The 13099-nt window shown below is 42.1% G+C and overlaps 1 protein-coding gene across 4 annotated transcripts in view; it reads right to left on the bottom strand.

Moving 5' to 3' along the window:
• The window catches only part of LOC109880971 (calpain-3-like), a 39069-nt gene that overhangs the window by 17471 nt on the left and 8499 nt on the right, over window positions 1-13099 (bottom strand). For all 4 annotated transcript variants that reach the window (XM_031829380.1, XM_031829382.1, XM_031829381.1 and 1 more), the window contains exons 5-9: window positions 12756-12924; window positions 4354-4437; window positions 4047-4141; window positions 883-960; window positions 25-185 (exon numbers count right to left, since the gene is read on the bottom strand). In XM_031829380.1, the coding sequence (XP_031685240.1) occupies window positions 25-185; window positions 883-960; window positions 4047-4141; window positions 4354-4437; window positions 12756-12924 (587 nt within the window). The remainder of the gene's footprint in view (window positions 1-24; window positions 186-882; window positions 961-4046; window positions 4142-4353; window positions 4438-12755; window positions 12925-13099) is intronic.

The following is a 13099-nucleotide window of genomic DNA, read 5'->3' as shown; positions in this document are numbered from 1 at the left end:
TAGAGGTCAGGCATCATGTCCTACCTGGGTAGTTTCTACAGCCTCCGGCGGAGCAGCCTCTGACCCAGCGACCCTCGTTCACAGACACCGTCCACTTGTGGATCTTATCATCCTCCAGGGCATCAGGGGTCAGGTTGCAGATCTCAATCTTAGTGTAGTTCTTCTTGAAGTCCTCAAAGGCCATCCTGGGGTGACAGAGGAGAGGGAAAGAGAGGCAGAGAGGGGATGGAGACAGAGGATAGGGGTAGGGGGGTAGGGAGTGGAAGAGGGAGACAAGGGAGAGGGAGACAGAAGGAGAGTGAGAGGGAGAGGGAGACAAGGGAGAGGGAGACAGAAGAGAGGGAGAGGGAGACAGAGGAGAGGTGGAGGGGGGAGGGAGTGGAAGAGGGAGAGGGAGGAGAGGGAGGAGAGCAAGAGGGAGGAGGAGTGAGGGAGAGGGAGACAAAAGAGAGGGAGAGGGAGACAGAGGAGAGGTGGAGGGGGGAGGGAGTGGAAGAGGGAGAGAGAGGAGAGGGAGGAGAGCGAGAGGGAGGAGAGGGAGGAGAGGGAGAGGGGAGATAAGAGGGAGAGGAAGAGGGAAGGGAGAGGGGAAGGGAGTGGGGCAGATGAGTGGAGAGGGAGAGGAAGGAAGACAAGGAGTATCAACAATTGACACGCTCCACTTAATAGTTTCTAGTCAAAGGTATTTTGGTGCAGGGTTCTAAAGGTATCTAAACTGGGAAAGGAAAACTCTCGTCTCTGAAATAGTCTGCACATCTTAATGTTCTTTAGCAGCACAACATACCTTTTATAGACTAGTTCAGTGAAGACATGTAATGTGGGTAGAGAAAATAAACATCAAGTATCAAGAGCAGCTAGAATGAAGAGAGAAACAATACTCACCAGAACTCCCCATCCTCAGCACTTTGATGCTGGAGCTTGTCCTTCTCTCCCTTAGACAGAGACACCCACTCCTTAGAGCTGTGGGCAGTGGGGAACATCATCAACTGCCAAACTGAACAATACATGGACCTTCTCTGACATAGAATAAAATATAATATAAGGTAATGTAATGTAATGTAGTGTAATATAATATAATATAAGGTAATGTAATGTAATGTAGTGTAATATAATATAATATAATGTAATGTAATGTAATGTAGTGTAATATAATATAATATAATATAATATAATGCAATGTAATATAATGTAATGTAGTGTAATATAATATAATTAGTATAATATAATGTAATGTAATATAATATAATGTAATGTAATGTAATGTAGTGTAATATAATATAATTAGTATAATATAATGTAATGTAATATAATATAATTAGTATAATATAATATAATGTAATATAATATAATTAGTATAATATCATATAATGTAATATAACGTAATGTAGTGTAATATAATATAATATAATGTAATATAATATAATGTAATATAATTAGTATAATATAATGTAATATAATGTAATATAATATAATGTAATATAATTAGTAAAATATAATGTAATATAATATAATATAATGTAATATAATGTAATATAATATAATTAGTATAATATAATGTAATATAATGTAATGTAATATAATATAATATAATATAATGTAATGTAATATAATATGATATAATGTAATATAATATAATGTAATATAATATAATATAATGTAATATAATGTAATATAATATAATATGATATAATGTAATATAATATAATGTAATATAATATAATATAATGTAATATAATATAATGTATTATAATGTAATATAATGTAATGTAATATAATGTCATATAACATAATGTAATGTAATATAATATAATGTAATATAATATAATGTAGTATAATATAATGTAGTGTAATATAATGTAATATAATATAATGTAGTATAATATAATGTAATATAATATAATGTAGTATAATACAATGTAATATAATATAATGTAGTATAATATAATGTAATATAATATAACATAATGTAATGTAATATAATATAATGTAATATAATATAATATAATGTAATATAATATAATGTAGTATAATATAACATGATGTAAAGTTATATAATATAATGTAATGTAATATAATGTAGTATAATATAACAATGTCATGTGATATAAAATAATGTAATGTGATATAAAATAATGTAATGTAATGTGCCATAAATGTCATAAATGTCATAATGTGCTAAATGTGCATAAATGTCATAATGTGCTAAATGGCATAGTGTGCTAAATGTCATAAATGTCATAATGTGCTAAATGGCATAGTGTGCTAAATGTCATAAATGTCATAATGTGATAATGTGCTAAATGGCATAATGTGCTAAATGTCATAAATGTCATAATGTACTAAATGTGATAATGTGATAAATGTCATAATGTGGTAAATGTCATAATGTGCTAAATGTGGTAAATGCCAGAATGTGCTAAATGTGCCAAATGTGCTAAATGCCAGAATGCGCTAAATTTGCTAAATTTGCTAAATGTCATGATGTCATAATGTGCTAAAAATGCTAAAATTGCTAAATATCATAATGTTACTAAATGTGCTAAATGTGCTAAATGTCATAATGTGCTAAATGTCATAATGTACTAAATGTTATAATGTCATAATGTGCTAAAAATGCTAAATGTGCTAAATGTCATAATGTGCTAAATGTCTAAATGTGCTAAATGTCATAAAGTCATAATGTGCTAAAAGTGCTAAATGTGCTAAATGTGCTAAATGTCATAATGTGCTAAATGTGCTAAATGTGCTAAATGTCCAAATTTGCTAAATGTCATAAATGTCATAAACGTTCTAAATATCATAACGTGCTAAATATCATAAATGTGCTAAATATCATAAACGTGCTAAATGTCATAAACTTGCTAAATATCATAAATCTGCTAAATGTCAAATGTGCTAAATGTCATAACCGTGCTAAATATCATAAATCTGCTAAATATCGTAAATGTGCTAAATGTCATAAATGTGCTAAATGTCATAAATGTGCTAAATGTCATAATGTGCTAAATGTCATAATGTACTAAATGTCATAATGTGCTAAATGTCATAATGTGCTAAATGTCATATTGTGCCAAATGTGCTAAATGCCAGAATGCGCTAAATTTGCTAAATTTGCTAAATGTCATGATGTCATAATGTGCTAAAAATGCTAAAAGTGCTAAATATCATAATGTTACTAAATGTGCTAAATGTCATAATGTGCTAAATGTCATAATGTACTAAATGTTATAATGTCATAATGTGCTAAAAATGCTAAATGTGCTAAATGTCATAATGTGCTAAATGTCTAAATGTGCTAAATGTCATAAAGTCATAATGTGCTAAAAGTGCTAAATGTGCTAAATGTGCTAAATGTCATAATGTGCTAAATGTGCTAAATGTGCTAAATGTCAAAATTTGCTAAATGTCATAAATGTCATAAACGTTCTAAATATCATAACGTGCTAAATATCATAAATGTGCTAAATATCATAAACGTACTAAATATCATAAACGTGCTAATATCATAAATCTGCTAAATGTCAAAATGTGCTAAATGTCATAACCGTGCTAAATATCATAAATCTGCTAAATATCGTAAATGTGCTAAATGTCATAAATGTGCTAAATGTCATAAATGTGCTAAATGTCATAAACGTGCTAAATATCATAAACCTGCTAAATATCATACATCTGCTAAATATCGTAAATGTGCTAAATGTCATAACCGTGCTAAATATCATAAATCTGCTTAATATCATAAATGTGCTAAATATCATAAATGTGCTAAATGTCATAAATTTCATACATTTGAAAAATGGCATAAAGGTTATATAAATGTGATAAATGGAATTTTGACAAATCAGACCAGTTCTGAAAAAGTTCTGATATGAAAAGATTTGATGTGATTGGTCAAAATACAAATTAGTTGAAAAAAGATCAGAATTGGGATACCTGTGTAAACGTAGCCTTAGAAGAATGAGGCAATGTAATAGGAATTGTATGCTGTGTCTATCACTGGTGCCAGTTCAACAAATCAATCAATCAATCAATCAGGTGTATCTTACTTGTCACTCCAGGGCCCATTCCACTCCACCTGTCCCCAGGGGTTCCTGAGGCGCACCAGACGCACCTTAGGCTCCTTGTGCTGGGACTGCTTACACTGAGGAGAAACACACACACTGGTCCATGTAACAATCACAACCATTGGCTGCTTGAGTCAGCTTTGTCCCTACCCACAACCACTGGCGTGAAGTGAATCTATATGTTGCTATGGGTCTATTGCAGGTAACACCTCCAATCAGAGAGCATGTGAAGATGCCCTTAGATCCTGTAATTGAAGTGAATCTATATGTTGCTATGGGTGTATCTCACCTCCTCAACGGCAGTCACAGAGTAGGCGTGGCCCTTCACAAGGCCAGTCACAGTGCGGGTCTCAAAACGAGCAGGAACCAGGGACTGGAGAATAAAATAGACAACACATGAATCACATAGCTGGTCTTCGCTATACCAGACACCACAGAATCCGTTGAGAGGTCATTTACGTAATTGTCTGCATTGAAACGGGTAAAGACATACATTCAAAACTGGACTGTTTTCCGTTGAGACTGAGAGACTTTTTAAAAACGGAGATCCAACAGATTTTTACAATTCAATTCAGTTTTACAATTCAGTCCCTTATGTCTTTACCCAGAAGGAGTTCATTTACAATTAAACATAAAAGCTAGTGTTTATTTACAGTAGCGTTGTCTACTATTATTACATGACAGGTCTATTGTGGAAGTATACACTTACCGGACAGTTTATTAGGTACACCACCCCATTCACAAAAATGTAGGTTAAAAGATCCACCCCCTTTTTTTTCACAATAAATTACACAATAAATAGCTCAGGACCTGAAGCAAAGATATGCATAATATTGATACCATTTGAAAGGAAACACTTTGAAGTTTGTGGAAATGTGAAATTAATTTAGGAGAATATAACACATTAGATCTGATTAAAGATAAAACATGCGTTTGTTTTTTGTACCATCATCTTTAAAATGCCAGAGAATGGCTGTGATATGAGCAAACTGAGGATGGATCAACAACATTGTAGTTACACCACAATACTAACCTAAATGACAGAGTGAAAAGAAGGAAGTCTGTACAGAATAAACAATATTACAAAACATGCATCCTGTTTGTAATAAGGCATCAAAGTAATACTGCATAAAATGTGGCAAAGAAATACACTTTTTGTCGTCCTGAAAACAAAGCATTATGTTTGGGACAAATCCAACACAACACATCACTGAGTAACACTCCTCATATTTTCAAGCATTGTGGTGGACTGCATCATGTTATGTGTATGCTTGTCATGGGCAAGAACTAGGGAGTTTTTTAGGATAGAAAGAAACGTAATAGAGCTAAGCACAGGCAAAATCACGTCATTCACGTTTCAGCAGGACAATAACCTAAAATGCCAATTACACGTTGGAGTTGCTTACCAAGATGACATTGAATATTCCTGAGTGGCCTAGTTACATTTTTTACTTAAATTGGCTTGAAAATCTATGGCAAGATTTGAGAATTGCTATCGAGGAATGTTCAAAAACCACCTTGACAGAGTTTGAAGAATTTTGAAAAGAATAATGGGCTAATATTGTACAATCCAGGTTTGCAAAGCTCTTAGAGACTTACCCAGAAAGACTCACAGCTGAAATCGCTGCCAAAGGTGATTCTGACATATATTGACTCAGGGGATTGAATACTTATCTAATTAAAATATAATTTTTAGAATTTTAGAATTTTTCTTTCACTTTGACATCACAGAGTATTTTGTGAAGATCGTTAACAAAAAATTACAATTAAATCCAGGTCAGGGTTTAGTCCCTGATAAACACAGATACAGGTCAGGGTTTAGTCCCTGATAAACACAGATACATGTCAGGGTTTAGTCCCTGATAAACACAGATACAGGTCAGGGTTTAGTCCCTGATAAACACAGGTACAGGTCAGGGTTTAGTCCCTGATAAACACAGGTACAGGTCAGGGTTTAGTCCCTGATAAACACAGATACAGGTCAGGGTTTAGTCCCCGATAAACACAGATACAGGTCAGGGTTTAGTCCCCGATAAACACAGATACAGGTCAGGGTTTAGTCCCCGATAAACACAGATACAGATCAGGGTTTAGTCCCTGATAAACACAGGTACAGGTCAGGGTTTAGTCCCTGATAAACACAGGCACAGGTCAGGGTTTAGTCCCTGATAAACACAGGTACAGGTCAGGGTTTAGTCCCTGATAAACACAGATACAGGTCAGGGTTTAGTCCCTGATAAACACAGATACAGGTCAGGGTTAGTCCCTGATAAACACAGATACAGGTCAGGGTTTAGTCCCTGATAAACGCAGATACAGGTCAGGGTTTAGTCCCTGATAAACACAGATACAGGTCAGGGTTTAGTCCCTGATAAACACAGGTACAGGTCAGGGTTTAGTCCCCGATAAACACAGGTACAGATCAGGGTTTAGTCCCTGTTAAACACAGATACAGGTCAGGGTTTAGTCCCTGATAAACACAGATACAGGTCAGGGTTTAGTCCCTGATAAACACAGATACAGGTCAGTGTTTAGTCCCTGATAAACGCAGGTACAGGTCAGGGTTTAGTCCCTGATAAACACAAATACAGGTCAGGGTTTAGTCCCCGATAAACACAGATACAGGTCAGGGTTTAGTCCCTGATAAACACAGATACATGTTAGGGTTTAGTCCCTGATAAACACAGATACAGGTCAGGGGTTAGTCCCTGATACACACAGGTACAGATCAGGGTTTAGTCCCTGATGAACACAGATACAGGTCAGGGTTTAGTCCCCGATGAACACAGATACAGGTCATGGTTTAGTCCCTGATAAACACAGATACAGGTCAGGGTTTAGTCCCTGATAAACACAGATACAGGTCAGGGTTTAGAAAGCACCACGATACATTTTCATAAACGTTTAGTTAGTGGTGGCCATAATTGGTTTGTTTTCTTAGTGGTGGCTATAATTGTTTTGTTTACTTAGTGGTGGCCATAATTGTTTTGTTTTCTTAGTGGTGGCTATAATTGTTTTGTTTTCTTAGTGGTGGCCATAATTGTTTTGTTTTCTTAGTGGTGGCCATAATTGTTTTGTTTTCTAAGTGGTGGCCATAATTGTTTTATTTACTTAGTGGTGGCCATAATTGTTTTGTTTTCTTAGTGGTGGCTATAATTGTTTTGTTTTCTTAGTGGTGGCCATAATTGTTTTGTTTTCTTAGTGGTGGCTATAATTGTTTTGTTTTCTTAGTGGTGGCCATAATTGTTTTGTTTTCTTAGTGGTGGCTATAATTGTTTTGTTTTCTAAGTGGTGGCCATAATTGTTTTGTTTACTTAGTGGTGGTCATAATTGTTTTGTTTACTTAGTGGTGGCCATAATTGTTTTGTTTACTTAGTGGTGGCCATAATTGTTTTGTTTTCTTAGTGGTGGCCATAATTGTTTTGTTTACTTAGTGGTGGCCATAATTGTTTTGTTTTCTTAGTGGTGGCCATAATTGTTTTGTTTTCTAAGTGGTGGCCATAATTGTTTTGTTTTCTAAGTGGTGGCCATAATTGTTTTGTTTACTTAGTGGTGGCCATAATTGTTTTGTTTACTTAGTGGTGGCCATAATTGTTTTGTTTTCTTAATGGTGGCCATAAACATTCTGTTTACTTAGTGGTGGCCATAATTGTTTTGTTTTCTTAGTGGTGGCCATAAACATTCTGTTTACTTAGTGGTGACCATCGAGGATATTTGATCACTGATGACTTCCAGCACTAGATATAGTATGTTAATCTTATTAAATAGCTGAAGTTATTTTTTGGGGGGAGGGGGGGCAGTTCCCACTATCCTTGTATTTTGTACATGTTTTTATTCACAAGGAAAGAGAAGAGAAAGCATTGGCCGTGTCCAAAATCTGGCTTGCCTACCACTTACTAAATCCGCATACAGTGTCCTACTCATACTAGACAATATTTAGAATGTACTATTGAGTACTATTGAGTACTATTGAGTACTATTGAGTACTATTGAGTAAAAACGAATGCAATAAGCCACAAATATCAGCATACTTGGCTCCTCCTACTGAGAAGACCTCATCTAAGGCATATTTGCTTTGATTCCTGCCATTGGTTCATTTTGATACAACGTGTCCCTTCAGCTGATTATCAGCTGTTGTCAAATATACGTGGGTCTCAAAACACAATTCTCTTCCTCAATAGTATGCAATTTTATTAGATGAAAAGCCAAAAATGAGTAAGACATCTTGGCATTTACAACATACTACATTTTAGACATTTCACAAACTATGAAACGTTCTTTTTCGCATTCTCAAAACAACTACTATTTAGAGCGTAAGTACGAATATTTTGACACTGCCATTGTGTCAATTAGGCAGTGGGACAGATTTGGACATGGCCATTGTGTCAATTAGGCAGTGGGACAGATTTGGACATGGCCATTGTGTCAATTAGGCAGTGGGACAGATTTGGACATGGCCATTGTGTCAATTAGGCAGTGGGACAGATTTGGACATGGCCATTGTGTCAATTAGGCAGTGGGACAGATTTGGACATGGCCATTCTGTCAATTAGGCAGTGGGACAGATTTTGACACGGCCATTGTGTCAATTAGGCAGTGGGACAGATTTGGACATGGCCATTCTGTCAATTAGGCAGTGGGACAGATTTGGACATGGCCATTCTGTCAATTAGGCAGTGGAACAGATTTGGACATGGCCATTCTGTCAATTAGGCAGTGGGACAGATTTGGACACGGCCATTGTGTCAATTAGGCAGTGGGACAGATTTGAACATGGCCATTGTGACAATTAGGCAGTGGGACAGATTTGGACACGGCCATTCTGTCAATTAGGCAGTGGGACAGATATGTACCCACACTGACACGGTACACATGTGCACAGGGTGCGGGGATGGCAGCACTAACCCCCGGGCCACCACAGACAGGACCCATAGTAATACTTTTGCATTGACTGAAATGGCTCTTAGGTCTGGTGACAGGTCAGGTGACAGGTCAAGTGACAAGTCAGGTGACAGGTCAGGTGACAAGTCAGGTGACAGGTCAGGTGACAGGTCAGGTGACAAGTCAGATGACAGGTCAGGTGACAGGTCAGGTGACAGGTCAGGTGAAAGGTCAGGTGACAGGTCAGGTGACAGGGCAGCTGACAGGTCAGGTGACAGGTCAGGTGTTAGGTCAGGTGACAGGTCAGATGAAGGGTCAGGTGACAGGTCTGGTGAAAGGTCAAGTGACAGGTCTGGTGACAGGTCTGTTGACAGGTCTGGTGTTAGGTCAGGTGACAGGTCTGGTGACAGGTTTGGTGTTAGTTCAGGTGACAGGTCTGTTGACAGGTCTGGTGTTAGGTCAGGTGACAGGTCTGGTGACAGGTTTGGTGTTAGTTCAGGTGACAGGCCAGGTGACAGGTCAGGTAACAGGTCTGGTGACAGGTCAGGTGAAAGGTCAGGTGACATGTCTGGTGACAGGTCAGGTGACATGTCTGGTGACAGGTCAGGTGACAGGTCTGGTGACAGGTCAGGTGACAGGTCAGGTGACAGTTCTGGTGACAGGTCTGGTGTTAGATCAGGTGACAGGTCAGGTGACAGGTCAGGTGACAGGTCAGGTGACAGGTCTGGTGACAGGTCTGGTGGCAGGTCTGGTGGCAGGTCTGGTGACTGGTCTGGTGTTAGATCAGGTGACAGGTCAGGTGACAGGTCTGGTGACAGGTCTGGTGTTAGGTCTGGTGACAGGTCAGGTGTTAGATCAGGTGACAGGTCAGGTGTTAGGTCTGGTGACAGGTCAGGTGTTAGGTCAGGTGACAGGTAAGGTGACAGGTCAGGTGTTAGGTCTGGTGTTAGGTCTGGTGACAGGTCAGGTGACAGGTCAGGTGACAAGTCTGGTGACAGGTCAGGTGACAGGTCTGGTGACAGGTCAGGTGACAAGTCTGGTGACAGGTTAGGTGACAGGTCAGGTGTTAGATCAGGTGACAGGTCAGGTGTTAGGTCTGGTGACAGGTCAGGTGTTAGGTCAGGTGACAGGTAAGGTGACAGGTCAGGTGTTAGGTCAGGTGTTAGGTCAGGTGACAGGTCAGGTGTTAGGTCTGGTGACAGGTCAGGTGTTAGGTCAGGTGACAGGTCAGGTGTTAGGTCTGGTGACAGGTCAGGTGACAGGTCAGGTGACAGGTCAGGTGTTAGGTCTGGTGACAGGTTAGGTGACAGGTCAGGTGTTAGATCAGGTGACAGGTCAGGTGTTAGGTCTGGTGACAGGTCAGGTGTTAGGTCAGGTGACAGGTAAGGTGACAGGTCAGGTGTTAGGTCAGGTGTTAGGTCAGGTGACAGGTCAGGTGTTAGGTCTGGTGACAGGTCAGGTGTTAGGTCAGGTGACAGGTCAGGTGTTAGGTCTGGTGACAGGTCAGGTGACAGGTCAGGTGACAGGTCAGGTGTTAGGTCTGGTGACAGGTCAGGTGACAGGTCAGGTGACAGGTCAGGTGTTAGGTCTGGTGACAGGTCAGGTGTTAGGTCAGGTGACAGGTCAGGTGACAGGTCAGGTGTTAGGTCTGGTGACAGGTCAGGTGTTAGGTCTGGTGACAGGTCAGGTGACAGGTCAGGTGACAGGTCAGGTGTTAGGTCTGGTGACAGGTCAGGTGTTAGGTCAGGTGACAGGTCAGGTGTTAGGTCTGGTGACAGGTCAGGTGACAGGTCAGGTGACAGGTCTGGTGACAGGTCTGGTGACAGGTCTGGTGACAGGTCAGGTGATGGGTCTGGTGACAGGTCAGGTGACAGGTCAGGTGACAGGTCTGGTGACAGGTCAGGTGACAGGTCAGGTGACAGGTCAGGTGTTAGGTCAGGTGACAGGTCAGGTGACAGGTCTGGTGACAGGTCAGGTGACAGGTCAGGTGACAGGTCAGGTGACAGGTCAGGTGACGGGTCAGGTGAGGGGTCAGGTGATGGGTCAGGTGACAGGTCAGGTGACAGGTCAGGTGACAGGTCTGGTGACAGGTCTGGTGACAGGTCTGGTGACAGGTCAGGTGACGGGTCAGGTGACAGCTCAGGTGACAGGTCAGGTGTTAGGTCAGGTGACAGGTCAGGTGACAGGTCAGGTGTTAAGTCAGGTGACAGGTCAGGTGTTAGGTCTGGTGACAGGTCAGGTGACAGGTCTGGTGACAGGTCAGGTGACAGGTCAGGTGACAGGTCTGGTGACAGGTCAGGTGACAGGTCAGGTGACAGGTCAGGTGACAGGTCTGGTGACAAGTCAGGTGATGGGTCAGGTGACAGGTCAGGTGACAGGTCAGGTGACAGGTCAGGTGATGGGTCAGGTGACAGGTCTGGTGACAGGTCTGGTGACAGGTCTGGTGACAGGTCAGGTGATGGGTCAGGTGACAGGTCAGGTGACAGGTCAGGTGACAGGTCAGGTGACAGGTCAGGTGATGGGTCAGGTGACAGGTCAGGTGACAGGTCAGGTGACAGGTCTGGTGACAGGTCTGGTGACAGGTCTGGTGACAGGTCAGGTGACGGGTCAGGTGACAGGTCAGGTGACAGGTCAGGTGACAGGTCAGGTGACGGGTCAGGTGACAGGTCAGGTGACAGGTCTGGTGACAGGTCAGGTGACAGGTCAGGTGACAGGTCTGGTGACAGGTCTGGTGACAGGTCAGGTGACAGGTCAGGTGACAGGTCAGGTGACAGGTCTGGTGACAGGTCAGGTGACAGGTCAGGTGACAGGTCTGGTGACAGGTCTGGTGACAGGTCTGGTGACAGGTCTGGTGACAGGTCTGGTGACAGGTCAGGTGATGGGTCAGGTGACAGGTCAGGTGACAGGTCAGGTGTTAGGTCAGGTGACAGGTCAGGTGTTAGGTCAGGTGACAGGTCAGGTGACACGTCAGGTGACAGGTCAGGTGTTAGGTCAGGTGAAAGGTCAGGTGTTAGGTCTGGTGACAGGTCAGGTGACAGGTCTGGTGACAGGTCAGGTGACAGGTCAGGTGACAGGTCAGGTGACGGGTCAGGTGACAGGTCAGGTGACAGGTCAGGTGACAGGTCTGGTGACAGGTCTGGTGACAGGTCAGGTGACAGGTCAGGTGATGGGTCAGGTGACAGGTCAGGTGACAGGTCTGGTGACAGGTCAGGTGACAGGTCAGGTGACAGGTCTGGTGACAGGTCAGGTGACAGGTCAGGTGACAGGTCAGGTGTTAGGTCAGGTGACAGGTCAGGTGACAGGTCTGGTGACAGGTCAGGTGACAGGTCAGGTGACAGGTCAGGTGACAGGTCTGGTGACAGGTCATGTGACAGGTCAGGTGACAGGTCTGGTGACAGGTCTGGTGACAGGTCTGGTGACAGGTCAGGTGATGGGTCAGGTGACAGGTCAGGTGACAGGTCAGGTGACAGGTCAGGTGACAGGTCAGGTGATGGGTCAGGTGACAGGTCAGGTGACATGTCAGGTGACAGGTCAGGTGACAGGTCAGGTGACAGGTCAGGTGACAGGTCAGGTGACAGGTCAGGTGACAGGTCTGGTGACAGGTCAGGTGACAGGTCAGGTGACAGGTCAGGTGACAGGTCTGGTGACAGGTCAGGTGACAGGTCAGGTGACAGGTCAGGTGATGGGTCAGAATCATAAATGAAGAGAGGGGCTCCATGATGGGCTGCTCTATCGACGTGAGTGTCTTCAACTACGGTTTGTGAGACCTGTTGGAGGTCAGGGGTCACGATCCTAAGGTCAGAGACTCACGTCGATAGAGCAGCCCATCATAGAGCCTCTCTCCAGGGCCTTCTTCATGATCTTGTACAACTCCTTGGGCGCCTCCTTCATCTCATAGAACTCTGTCACGCCCCCGGTGAAGTCTTCCATGGCCTCCGTGGTGTTACCGCCCTTCAGGGCCTCGTAGGAACCGTGAAGCCTGGGGAGGGGGGATGGGAGAGTCAGGGTTAGGGTCGTGGTGTTACCGCCCTTCAGGACCTCATAGGAACCGTGAATCCTGGGGAGGGGTGATGGGAGAGTGAGGGTTAGGGTTGTGGTGTTACCGCCCTTCAGGACCTCATAGGAACCGTGAATCCTGGGGAGGGGTGATGGGA

This window comes from Oncorhynchus kisutch, linkage group LG7 (genome assembly GCF_002021735.2).
Source record: "Oncorhynchus kisutch isolate 150728-3 linkage group LG7, Okis_V2, whole genome shotgun sequence".
Taxonomy (NCBI): Eukaryota; Metazoa; Chordata; class Actinopteri; order Salmoniformes; family Salmonidae; genus Oncorhynchus; species Oncorhynchus kisutch.
This window is presented reverse-complemented; position numbering and strand designations above follow the sequence as displayed.